The 13604-nt window shown below is 33.8% G+C and overlaps 2 protein-coding genes across 3 annotated transcripts; both read left to right on the top strand.

The window, feature by feature from the left end:
- Positions 1-489: 489 nt before the first annotated feature.
- LOC143590980 (delta(24)-sterol reductase-like) lies at positions 490-5583 on the top strand. 2 transcript variants are annotated; one of them, XM_077071316.1, is made up of 3 exons: positions 490-513; positions 3113-4376; positions 5050-5583. In XM_077071316.1, exons 2-3 carry the CDS (start codon positions 3129-3131, stop codon positions 5491-5493), a joined length of 1692 nt encoding a protein of 563 aa, XP_076927431.1. In that variant the 5' UTR covers positions 490-513; positions 3113-3128; the 3' UTR covers positions 5494-5583. The 2 variants fall into 2 exon arrangements, with proteins under 2 accessions (XP_076927431.1, XP_076927430.1); XM_077071315.1 differs by lacking the exon at positions 490-513 and having other exon boundaries at positions 3062-4376; positions 5050-5582.
- Positions 5584-7714: 2131 nt separating this feature from the next.
- LOC143590986 (uncharacterized) lies at positions 7715-11560 on the top strand. The gene is made up of 8 exons (XM_077071320.1): positions 7715-7865; positions 9325-9437; positions 9619-9690; positions 9852-9887; positions 10074-10119; positions 10242-10332; positions 10427-10484; positions 11290-11560. The coding sequence occupies exons 1-8, from the start codon at positions 7778-7780 to the stop codon at positions 11338-11340; spliced, it is 555 nt and encodes a 184-aa protein (XP_076927435.1). The 5' UTR covers positions 7715-7777; the 3' UTR covers positions 11341-11560.
- Positions 11561-13604: the final 2044 nt, after the last annotated feature.

Here is a 13604-nt window from a genome sequence, read left to right as displayed (position 1 = left end):
TATGATGATATGAAGAAAGGGTTTGGGGATTTAGGATTTGGATTTTGATGTTATGATTGTGGATTTGGGGTTTACAAGATATAAGCGTTTAAAAGAAAAGAAAAAAACAAAGAAAATAACGAAGTTACCAAATTAAATACCGACTTAACGGAAAAAATAGACGAGATTAGAAAAAAAAGTACTAAAAATACAAGTTTTTTGAAACTAAATTAGCCATTTACACAAAATAAAAAATAGGTACTAAAGTTGCGTACCACATGTACTGATTTATACTTAACTCTTTTAAAATTTTATAAAATCTGTAGGGACTAAGTTTATAATTTTCTATATTGTTTATTAAAATATTACATTGACACATTGTGACTGATTTGGTTGCAATAATGAGAGGAATAATGTAGAATGTAGACTACTAGTCCTTTACAGCTTTCTATTTCCTATATAAACAATTACTTACTACTAGTCTTCTTCCCACCAACTCACACTTCACTCACCCGTTTACGTTCGGATCCACCGGTAATCTTCTTCTAATCTCTATAACCGTTTTCATTTAATAATAATAATAATAATAATATTTAACACTTTTATAGCTTTTAAGTCGAATATTCCACTCATGCACACTGATAAAGTTGAATAATAAATATATATTTAGATCTATAAATTTATTAGCATTTATTACGTGTTTCATCCATCGGTTAAGTTTATCGTGTTGAACTAGTGATATACTGATATTGATTTGTTAATTGAATTCAAATGAGATTTATTGCTTATTGTTTGTTGTTTATTGTTTAGTGTATGAAGTTTGATTAGTTATTGGAAGTGGAATTAGTTAGGTTTTAGATGTAACGATAAACAATAAGTATGATTTTCGGTGTGTACATGTAACGATTTGCAGATCTGTGCTGCGTAGGGCTGTAAATGAACCGAACGTTCGACGAACTGTTTGTGAACTAGATGAAGTAACATTAACAGAGGTTGTGCTCGTTCGGTTGTGTTCGTGAACGTTTGATAATGTGTTGGTTTATGTTCGTGAATGTTTGTTTGTTTATTGAAGGTTTTTAGTGACTTTTTTGATCTTATCATATAGGTTTAAGCTAAGTTATTAGCTGTAAGAGAAAAATATATGTGAGTATTGTGTGGTTAATTAATGTGTAGAGTTCACATATAAATATGAATGAGAGAAAATATCACTGTAAACTTGGTAGCCAGATCGAAACGTTGACATTGACTGTTCTTGGTTAAATCAGATAAAACATTGTGTTCGTGAACGTGCGATAATGTGCTTGTTTATGTTTGTTAATGTTTTTTGTTGACTTTTTTGATCTTATCATATAGATTTAAGCTAAATTATTAACTGTAAAACAAAGATATATATATGAGTATATGTGATTAATTAGTATTTAAAGTTTGCATTTAAATATGAATGCTAGAGAATATATCACCGCAAACTTGGTAAAACGTTGACACCGATCGTTCTCGGTTAGCTAAATTAAATAAAACATTGTTTGTGTTCATCTGTAGTTCGTTTGTGTTCGTGAAGCGTGAAGTTATTTTCTTAATGATTGAACACGAACAAGAAAGTTCGTTTGGTTAGCTGTTCGTGAACCGTTCACTTGTCTGATAAAAGCTTAACGGTCGAATATGAACAAAGCGCTAGATTGCTGCATGCAATGGTATTTTGAAGTGAATTTGTTGATGTTTAGTGGTGATGCTGATTGTAATATCTGTGCTTTAAATATGAAGGTTTTGATGCATGTGTTCTATATTTAGGGTTCTGTAGATCTATAATGTGAATGATTGTTGAATGTAGTTTTGGACTTTTTGTACTGCAATATTGCAATATCTCTGATTGACAGCACTCACCTGTCCCAATAGAATCCAATTTTTATCTGGTCATCAGACATTCAATTAATACTATTTATTTCAACAATTTTACTGCCCTGTCTTGTTTGAATGTGTTATTTTCAAAGTTATTGTTACCATTTATGGAATAAAAAAGATACACAAGTAGTTGTTTAATGTTTAAAGTTGGGATAATTAGCCATTTTATGTTTATTTCTCTATTCTACATTCCTGAATATCTAACACTGATAAGCTTAAATGCACATCCAAACACCCCTCCTAAATTAGTGTTCTTTTTGTCTTAAAACTTGATTTCTAATGATAAACTCATTGAAATATATACGTTGTTAGCTCGTTTATTTGTTATTGCTGTTTATTATTTTTGGAGTTGAGTTGTTTTCAATAATATTTTGTGGGTACAAGATTTAATTTATAAAACAGTACTTTATACAATTATTAAGCAATTGCCTGTCTTCACATGTGCACATGGATAGCTCAGTGTTTCTGTGGTCCAAGGCAGCTGCTACATTTTTTTCATATATCTATTGTTATCATGTAGATTATAAATAGATCTTCATTGTGATATTTATACATGCAAAATGATGTTTGTATTGTTGTGACTTGTGAGGGGTCCCCTTTAAGATATAAGTATGTTCTGCAGGGTATACAACACCAACCACCACATAAATTTATTTTGGATTCACAAAAAATGAAACTGTATAAATATCATACCTTTTAGCCGGTATCCTTTTCTAGGACCACCCGGTTTATTGGGTGTGGCCCAATCCTTGATCGGCCCATCGGGGCTGGCATAATCTTCCCCTATAGAATGGGGGTTATTCTTCATTTCAAAGGGGAGGATTATGTCAATTTTTGTGGGCTGATCAGGGGTAGGGCTAAGCCCACTGGGCCGGGCCCAGAACAGGGTAGCGTGTACTGTGTACATACCTATGAAAACATTGAGGGTCTTATATTTAATGAAAGATTATCAAGGGGTGTTTGGCATTGTGTTTTTAAAATGATATTATTTAGTAATAATAGACAATTAGGGGAAAAATAATAAAGTTTTAACGTATCTGCAACAAAACCAAATAACCGATTTAAAACTCAATGTCGAACACCCCCTCATATTTTTGTAATTTTACGGTTTTATGCAAACCTATACTACCTTCTTGTATTTGAGGTGTTGCAGCATTATAATTTATTTTTATGTACTATAGGCATTCATTTTATTTTGTTGTCTAAGATACAAATGTTTTATGAATTGTGACAGATTTTGATCTCTCAAAATGCCTGATCTTGAAGCCCCATTGGTCCGCCCCAAAAGAAAGAAGATTTGGGTTGACTATTTTGTCCAGTTCAGATGGATTATTGTCATTTTTGTTGTACTTCCAATCTCCTTCACTCTATACTTCCTCACTTATCTTGGGGACGTTAGATCTGAATGGAAGTCATACAAACAACGCCAAAAAGAACACGAAGAAAATGTCAAAAAAGTAGTCAAACGTCTCGCAGAAAGAAACCCATCAAAGGACGGGCTCGTATGCACAGCCCGAAAACCCTGGATTGCTGTTGGAATGAGAAACGTTGACTACAAACGGGCCCGCCATTTCGAAGTTGACCTTTCGGCTTTCCGCAACATTCTTGAAATCGATCAAGAACGTATGATCGCCAAATGTGAGCCATTGGTCAACATGGGTCAAATCACGCGGGCCACGGTCCCACTGAATCTTGCACTTGCTGTTGTTGCTGAGCTCGATGATTTAACCGTTGGTGGGTTGATCAACGGGTACGGTATCGAGGGTAGTTCTCATTTATATGGGCTTTTTTCTGACACTGTTGTGGCTTATGAAATCGTTCTTTCTGGTGGACGGGTCGTTCGGGCCACAAAAGATAATGAATATTCTGACCTGTTTTATGCAATTCCATGGTCTCAAGGAACTTTGGGCCTACTAGTGTCTGCTGAAATCAAACTTATACCCATTAAAGAATACATGAAGTTAACTTACACACCTGTTAGAGGTAGCGTTAAAGAACTTGGAAAAGCGTATATCGACTCGTTTGCTCCACGTTTCGGTGATGAAAACAATGAACAAGTTCCTGATTTTGTGGAAACTATGATTTACAATCCTAATGAAGGTGTATGCATGACGGGAAAGTACGCGTCTAAAGAAGAGGCGAAGAAAAAAGGGAACAAGATTAATAGCGTCGGGTGGTGGTTTAAACCGTGGTTTTATCAGCATGCGCAAACCGCGCTTACAAAAGGGGAATTTGTTGAGTACATTCCGACTCGGGAATATTATCATAGGCACACAAGGTGTTTGTATTGGGAAGGGAAGCTTATTCTGCCATTTGCTGATCAATGGTGGTTTAGATATTCGCTCGGGTGGTTGATGCCACCAAAGGTTTCTTTGCTGAAAGCTACACAAGGTGAAGCGATTAGAAACTATTATCATGAAATGCATGTTATTCAAGATATGCTTGTTCCTCTTTATAAGGTTCCTGATGCTTTGGAATGGGTTGATCGCGAGATGGAGGTAAAATGTTTTTATTATTTTTATTTTTTTACATTGCGCGCTTGTTTATAGGTGGCTATTTGTGTGTTTAGTAATAAATGTGTTGGTTTGGGTAATTATTATTGCCAACGGTCAAAATTAGTGGTGGTAATTTCAGGCCATTTGGCTAAAATGGGCCGGCCTGGGTTGGTCTGTATTTTGTTAATATCCCTCAAACCATTTAAGCTTTTAAAATGGGTTGGCCCGTTTAGTTAGGAACAGATTGGTTCGGATAGTTCATAGTTGTATCTCTAACGGGCCAAAATTAGAGGTGGTGATACCCCTTTTGCTAAAATCGACTGGTCCAGGCTGGGCCGGGTTGGTTTGAAATCAAGACTATTTTTTATTAAAAAATAGCTTTAAGGGGGAAGGGGCTAAACGGGTCGGAAGATTTTGTTTTTATATGAACCTAATTTGACCAGACCCCATTTTGACCCGTTACCCAACCCGTCCAAGCCACCCTACTTTCATGTAAAACACATTAAAAAGTAGCTTTAAAGGGAAAGGGGGCTAAACGGGTCGAAAGATTCTGTTTTGATCCGACCTGTTTGGCCCGTTATCCAACCCGTCCACAGGTATACCGTATACCTCTACTTTCATGTACAAATATTACATGCTAATTCCCTTATATGTATCTTTTAATATTAATCCACAGGTATACCCCCTATGGCTTTGCCCTCACCGACTATACAAGCTCCCATACAAAACCATGGTGTACCCGGAGCCAGGTTTTGAGGAACATTGCAGGCAAGGTGACACACCCTACGCTCAAATGTACACAGACGTCGGTGTCTACTATGCACCAGGACCCGTGTTAAGGGGTGAGGTTTTTGATGGAGTCGAAGCAGTTCGCAGAATGGAAAGTTGGTTAATCGAGAACCACGGGTACCAGCCACAATACGCGGTTTCTGAACTGAACGAGAAAAACTTTTGGAGGATGTTTGATGCAGGACTTTATGAGCAGTGTAGGAATAAGTATGGAGCCGTGGGAACGTTCATGAGCGTGTATTATAAGTGTAAGAAAGGTAGGAAGACCGAGAAGGAGGTTCAGGAAGCCGAGCAAGCGCAAGTTGACGTCCCGTATGCTGAAACCGATTAGCTGATGTTGAGTTCAGGGTTAGTTGTGTGTGTACTTGGTTTTCATTTGATCTTGTTTGAAGCTTCTTACAACTTGGTTTGATTTGAATATTTGATTTCACTAGATTTGATTTGGAATTTGATCAACAAAATGAGGGGTTTTATATAAATAAAATTCAAATGAAAGAAATATTATTATCATATATCAAAGGTGTTTCAAAACATTGGAAACAAATAAAAAAAGACAGTTTAAACTAAAAACTAATTGTTAAAGAGCTTTATTTATGTTTTCAACAATGTTCTACAATTTAAAAATTGTAAAAACTAGTTGTTATGCTTTAATAAAATTTATTTTATTGGTCGTTTAAAAAAAGAAAAATTGGCTTGTCCATTCTTCCACATTTCCACCGGTAATCTAGTTATCGGTCTATGAGAATCTTCTAAATGTGTAAAAATTACAATTATGTAGATTGTAGATTTAGGAGTACATTTAAAAGTGTGTAAATTAGCCGTTTTAATAAATAAAATAATAGAAAACCATAAGTTTGTGTTTATAAACATAACAAATCTCAAAAGAACATTTTAATTTTAGTTGGCAGACCATATTTCTTAGAACAGAAATTACATAGCGTCAAATGAGACATATAATTGAAGATTTCAAATAAAAAAACTATTAGATGATATGATTAAGGGTATAAACAAGTTTAATCAAGCTCAAGTTCATCGAACACAACTCATTTGATTTTAAAGAGCTAAAACTAAAGCTCAACGTGCTTCTAGTTTCATGTCGGAAGCTTGAGCCCGTCTCCTTTCTAATTTGTCGAATTCTTAAATACTTAATTAATTATATATTTCTATATATAACAAAACATATATACTATATAAAATATATTAATCATAACTTTACAAAATAACTGAAATATAATAAACTTGTTTAGACTTGCAAGACTAGTCAAACTCAGTATGTAAAGCTTAAACTCATTCATTAAATGAGCTTAAACTCAGGCTTGAGCTTGTTTAACCTCTACTTCACCTCATGTAAACAAGCTTCTCTAAAATAAATTTGGTAAAACTTTCATATTAATCGCATACCTAAGTAGGGTTGTCTAAATTGTTTGACGCTCGCTCGAAAAGTGTTTGGAAAATACTCGTTTGATTTCTGATTGGTTTGTAAATAAGCCAAGTATAAGCAAGGGTATGCTTGGTTCGGTTGGCTCGAATAATTTACAATTTTTTAAGCCCTTTAAAATTTCCTCACTCCGTCAATTTCATAGTTTCATTTACTCGCTTTAGGTTTTCATGCTACTAGAAGTTTGTGTTCATTTACATTACGTTCAACTTCAAACTTTATAAATTTTCAAAGCTTGAAAAGAAATAAGCAATAAATGGAAACACATTCGATGTTGATCGAAAAATGTTCGAAAATTTTTGTTCGATTTTGGCTCAGTTTAGGGGGTGTCTGGATTCCTTATTTTACCTCCTTATAACTTTTCATTAAGTTAATAAGTTACAATATTGTAACTTATGTAACTTTTCCTCTCACATCAAAAGCAATCCCAAACACCTTATTACTTTTCAAAAAGTTTATAAGTTATAAGTTGGTGAAAACAAGCAATCCCAAACACCCTTTAGTTTGTAAACGAGCCAAGCACAAACAAGTCTTCGCTCGGTTCGGTTCAGCTCGGCTCGTAAACGAACCTATACCTAGGGGTGCAAACAAGTCGAGCTGCTCGCGAACTACTCGAGATCGGCTCGTTAAAAACCTCGATCAAGCTCGATCCCGAGCTTCACTTATCGAGCTCGAACCGCGCCGCGAGCCTAAACGAGCCTTTCGTTTATATAATTTTTTAAGATATATATCTAATAATTCTTAACTAATATATATTTAATGTTATGAAAAATAATAAAAAATACCTAATAATATATATTATTTTTAATATAAAACTATAATAAAAATATAAAAATATTTTTAGTTATATAAATAATAATTAATAAATAGTAAACGAGCCGAACTCGAGCTTGAAAATCTACTCACAAGCCAAGATTGAGCTCCGTGTAAATTAAACGAGCCGAGCTCGAGTCTAGTCAAGCTCGGGCTCAGCTCGTTTGCACCCCATTTTATATTTTACGTACAATTATATTTAAATAATATATTCCAAGATTCTGTTTTCAAATACAAATATTATATTATCTATTTTCCACAATTTGCCGGTAAGTTGTTTGGGTATAATAATAATAAGTAACGGACGCATGAACCCTCATTTCCCGATTCCGAACGCACAAGCAACCAACAAACAAACATAAACATGAAGTCCGTATCAGGAGACTTAATCCATACCATCAAATCATTACACTTCACATCCAGAACTCGGATTACTCATCTCGTAACCGTCGGTAATTCGTCCGTCAATCTTCTGTTACTGAAACTCGTTTGAATTTTTTAATTCGCTGCTGCATTTATAGATCGTACTTGTTATCGATTGATTCAGTTTAGATGATATAGTTTATAGATCTGAATGTGTTGATTAGTGAAGTATGTATATATGTAGTTCTCTTGCTTTTGATCGTACTTGTTGATGACTGTGTTGTAGTAATCATTGAATTGAATTCAGACGTAACTGTTGATTTCGATGTTGATTGTGCAAACGAGATCGAAACGAGCAGTTATAAGCTTAAGCCTCAAATAAAGCTCGTTTAGCTATTGAGCTTGAGCTTGAGCCTTGTGTGTTTTTAAGTTTTTACCTCTTTTTAGAAGTCTATATGTATTAACTTCACACTGCACAGCCGAGCTCGAGCTGAACTTTGGCTCGTTTAAGGTATTTACATGAGCGAGCTCGAGCTGAGCTTAGGCTCGTTTAGGGTTTTTCTCAAAATATTTAAGAAAAACGTATATAATTTATTAATAAATAAGTATACGAGCCGCGGAGCCGGGCTCACATAAAATATTAAACAACGTATATAATAGTTTTTTTTATCTAGTTATATATTTTTTACATAACTGTTGATTTCGAGGTTAATTGTGCAAGTATTTGATCATGTAACGAATCCATTCGTTTCATAATTGTAGTGGTGCAAACGAGCTGAGCCGCTCACGAGATGCTTGATATAGAAATGATAAAAGCTTTGAAATGAGCGGAGCTTTTTTGAGCTCGAACTGAACCTGAGACTCGAATATAGCTCGTTTAGTTATGGTGACTGAGCTTGAGCCTTGTATGGGAAGCTCGTTAAGACTCATCGAGCCTTGTGTATTTTTTAAGTTTTTTCCTCTTTCTAGAACTCTATGTATTAATTTCACACTGCACAGCCGAGTTCAAGTCAAACTTTGGCTTGTTTAAGTTACTATGCGAGCTCGAGCCGAGCCGAGCGTAGGCTCGTTTATGGTTTTTCTCAAAGTATATAAAAAAACGTATATAAATCAATCAATAAATACTAATAATACGAGCCGGGCCTGAGCTTGAAACAAAGACTCACGAGACGAGCTCGAGCTCTCGTAAGTCAAAACGAGTCACGCTCGGGCTTGGCTCGGCTGTTTACACCCCTGCATAGTTGTGATTTTTCAAGATTTACTACAATTCTTTTGAAAATTTCATTTTGATGGTGAATCCTGGTTGTGACATGAACTAATTCTCCCATTGTATCGATTGATTCAATTCTGATGCCAAATTGATATATCTGCATACGTTGTTTAGTTCAGTATATACTTCACTTGCTTTATTATACTTGCTACTTACTGTATAACGATAAAATGGAAGTTTGAACATGTAACATTAAATCCAGGCATAACTGTTCATATTATTGTGATTTTCCGGTTGTGCGTTTAGGTTCTGAATCTTTTGTTCTCTGTGTTTTTCAGGTATGGTTATTACACCAGCATTGATGATATGGAAAGGACTGATGTGTATAACAGGAACCGAAGCACCAATTGTAGTTGTGCTTTCTGGGAGCATGGAACCAGGATTTAAACGAGTAAGTCGCCAGATTTATAACATAATCCATTGAAGTTATATTTTTCATTTTGATACAACTGAGGTTTTGACGTTGTAATTTAGCAATCAAGTTTGCTTAGTGTAAATACAAAGTATGAACTATCAGTGTGCTTATAATAAAGTTTTAGTTTTGTTAGTGACTCTTTTGAAATGTGTTGCAGGGTGATATTCTGTTTATGCATATGAACAAGGATCCAGTTCGCGTTGGAGAAATTTTGTCGTTCACTGTCGACGTGAGTTTCTTTAGTTTCATTCGTTCTTTCAGTTTTTTCAATGTTTCAATTCAATATGTAAATTTTTATTGAAAGATATTAATATTTTGAAAGGCAAATCAATGATTTTAAAGGAAATGCTACTGTCGATATATTTATGCTCGTATTTTGTTTAAACTCAGGGACACGAAATTCCAATAGTTCATAGAGTGATTACGGTATATACTGTTTCTTTAAGCCCTATCTTTTGATTTTATATGTTGTCTTAAAAAAGATTTTTGTTAGTAAAAACAAGTCATGTGTGAAAGAAAATTAATCTCAAAATAAAGAGAAATCAAAGTTAATATTATTTTTAAATAAGTGACTTGGATGTTAATCATACATTCAATTTTTATCTGTAATAGGTTCATGAGCATCACAATACTGGAGAAATTGAGGTCCTTACAAAAGGTATAGTACATTTCATATACTAATTTTATATATGATTTTGTTTTACTTTTTATATATTGAGAACCTTCAAAAGGTTATTATTTATAACAAGTTTTTTTAAATAATTTTTTGGATGTTATTAGGAGACAACAATAGTTACGGAGATGACTTCTTTTTGTATGCCCAAGATCAAATGTGGCTGAAACAGGATCACATCACCGGGAAGGTGATCGGGTAAATTAATTCTCGTATATCCAACATTTACAAGAACTTATTGACTAAATTTCAAAGTCAAAATCACCATTCTTATTGTTATATATTTTTACAGTTTTTTGCCATATTTTGGTTGGGCGACGATCTTACTGACCGAAAAGCCGTTCGTCAAGGTTTGTCTTTGATCTTAAGTAAATGTTTATTATGTTATCAATTTGATGTAAAGTAGGTTCATCTAATATTAGGGTCAGCTTGTTGCTCGCTTACCCATTATCCAGATGTAACTTGGTTTGTGTTAAATGTTAATTAAAAAATAATTAATCTCTTTATTAAAAAAATATTAGGGTGATAAAAAATTATTTCAAGTAATATGCAAGTAAGCTGACTTATTAACAAATTGGTCATGTTAATAATTTGACACCTTGTGGATCAAGATCATACAGATTTAAAGATTGGACTAGGGTTGTTCATGAGCCGAACCAAACCGTGCAAGGGCTTGCTCGTGTTTGGCTCGTTTACAAACCGAGCCAAAATCGAACGAGCATTTTCTGGGCATTTTTTGATCAGCATCAAGCGAGTTTCCGAGCATTACTTGTTTCTATCAGAAAATAGATTGAAGTTGGATATAATGCACATGAAATTATGAAAACAAACTTCTAGTAACCTAAAAACTTGAAGCGTGCATATGAAACTATGAAATTGGCAAAGGAAGGGCTTAAAAAATTGCGTGTGTGCATAATTCGAGCCAATCAAACTGAACTAAGCGTACCCTTGCTCGTTCTTGGCTCGTTTACAAACCGAACCCAGCCAATTGGTTCGTTTTCCAACCGAACACAAATCGAGCGAACATTTTCGAGCAAGCGTCGAGCGATTTAGCTTTTTCATGCACATTAAATATCGGTACATTTGCACTTGTTTCGTACAAGTGTTTACAACCCGAGTTTATACTTATTAATTCTGTTGTATGTGATGATGCAGTATATTGTAATAGGTGGTCTGGTACTGCTTGTAGTGTTTTCTAAAGAGTAGCCAGGCTTCTGATCCATCAAGACTGATGATTGTTATACACTTATACATCCATATATGATTCGATAAGCAAATTAATATACATACATGTAAACATACACACATTACATACACAAATATAAATATATGATATAAAGTGAGAATTCTACCCATAATAATTTTATACAAATACTTTGGTATTGTAACAAATTGTTTTTCAATCATGGTTAACATGGGAATTACTTACAAAAATGTCTTGCAGGTTAACCCGATCTCCGTCTTTTGACTTGACTATAAAACGACTCTTTTTAACCCAAACTCAATCGGATTGATCACCGAACCTAAAATGAACCTAGAAAACCCGATAACTTGATGGTAACACCATCGGCAAGCGGTTTCATGCTTGTATATGAATATAAAAAAAAAAAACCTTTCTCAAATCCTATATAATCAATACCACAATTATGATCTAAACATTTCAAAAAATGAACTATACTGGCAGTCCAACAAAGACGAGCCACCTTAATAATAAGAATCATACAAGACCAACCGTCGAGAACACAACGTGCAAAAATACTTTCGTTTATCGACATACGCAATCGGGAGGCAACAAAACTTCCATTTGCTCTCAATATCAACCGCTACAACTTTGCCTTCACAGTGTGGACACGCGCCACTAGCCGGTTTTCGCCCAAGCTCTCTTGACTCTTTAATGCAAACAAACAGCAATTGCATACTATCTTGTTATAGAAAATAATAATAATAATAAGGAAGTTGAAAAGAGTTTGAATACTTTTTATTGATGGTTAAATAAGGAGAAATGAAGTATATATTTGGTGTAGGTTGGTTGTTAAGGGTGGTTGGGGGTGGGGTAGGGTGGAATGGATGACATGTGGTCAAACAAAAACATGTTTCCTAGTGTCTGATTGGCGTGCTAAGTACAGTTTAGAAAAATTGGACTTTGGGTCCAATGTGGTTACCATGAATCTTCTTAATTCTTATTACTTTTTTCCGGTTCTGGTGCTTTATACTAAATATCCCACGTGTATATATCTTTGTATTGCGTATTACACATAAAGTAAAGTTAAAGGTTTTGTATAAATGAGTTGAGTTGTCCCAAGCTCGACTAGACTCGAGTTTTTTCTCTAAAGCTTAAATTTGGCTTATAAATTGTTTTTTCAAGCTTAGACTTGGCTCATTTAGTATTTATTTATTAAATTATATGTGTTTTTTTTATTATATTTATATGTTTTAAGAAGAAACCTTAAACGAACCAAAGCTCGGCTATATAACGGAGCTAATACATAGACGTCCTAGATGCCCAAAAGGGTGTTTGCCATTGACGTCACGTCATCATCGTCCCCGATAACCATTCGTGCACCATGTCATTTAGCCTAACCATGACTCATTCTCTCAATCTCTCATTCAGCTTATGCATTTATTTATATCAAACATTTATTTAACTTTCTAGTTAAAATTGATTTTATAATAAAGATTTATGTAATGCCATTTCTAAAGTTAGAACATTTCCGATTGATTTTATAATAAAGATTTATGTAATGCCATTTATAAAGTTAGAACATTTCACGTAGCTACTTCATCTCTATCTTTATAACTATACTAAAAAACACTTTTTTTTCTCTTCATTACAGTTAAGTACAGTAGTATTTCTTATGCCTTTATAATTATATTTTTTCTCCATTCACAACCACTTTAAAAAATTAAAACATTATAGAGTATGAACGTCTTACCAAATTTACAGATAATCAGTAGCTTTTAATTATTTTTTTTCTCTCATCCACTACTCCATAAAAAAGAACACTCGCATACTTATGGAGTACATGTTATGAATGTTCTTATTTCTTACGAGGGTTGATAAAATTTTAAGTTAAAAGTGACTTTATATTAAACGTTTATGTAATGTCATTTCTAAAGTTACTAGAGAGTTGAAATTTTTTTTAGAAATTACAAGCTTTTTTCCTTTCTTTTTCTTTTTTGTTCTCTCTTTTTGTTAATTAGTTATTTTAACCTTCCTGGAAGGTTTAGGAAGAAGGTAAAATCTGATACATTAATTTTAGGTGTTTAGGTTTTGAAATTGGTATGGTGTATGCTTTTTAAAGTATATAATAATATGAATATGGACTATATGGTTAGTTTGAAGTTTACAGAATTGTATTTGACTTGAAAGGGTCAATGTTGTTAGGTTAAAGTTGTAGTTGTGAGTAGTTATATAAATAGAAATTTTATTAGTAATTGTTTATATCATTATATGTGTTTTTTACTATTAA

Source organism: Bidens hawaiensis, unplaced genomic scaffold (assembly GCF_021521415.1).
Source record: "Bidens hawaiensis isolate Kalapana, Puna unplaced genomic scaffold, B.hawaiensis_p1.1 tig00039114_1, whole genome shotgun sequence".
Taxonomy (NCBI): Eukaryota; Viridiplantae; Streptophyta; class Magnoliopsida; order Asterales; family Asteraceae; genus Bidens; species Bidens hawaiensis.
Note: the sequence above shows the minus strand (reverse complement) of the source record. Positions and strands in the feature narration are given on the sequence as shown.

Coding starts and splice junctions, on each gene's coding strand:
- LOC143590980 (XM_077071316.1), top strand. CDS start 3,129: ATGCCTGATCTTGAAGCCCCATTGGTCCGCCCCAAAAGAAAGAAGATT. Junction 4,377..5,049: donor GGGTTGATCGCGAGATGGAG/GTAAAATGTTTT, acceptor ATTAATCCACAG/GTATACCCCCTATGGCTTTG.
- LOC143590986 (XM_077071320.1), top strand. CDS start 7,778: ATGAAGTCCGTATCAGGAGACTTAATCCATACCATCAAATCATTACAC. Junction 9,438..9,618: donor TGGAACCAGGATTTAAACGA/GTAAGTCGCCAG, acceptor AATGTGTTGCAG/GGTGATATTCTGTTTATGCA. Junction 9,691..9,851: donor TTTTGTCGTTCACTGTCGAC/GTGAGTTTCTTT, acceptor GTTTAAACTCAG/GGACACGAAATTCCAATAGT.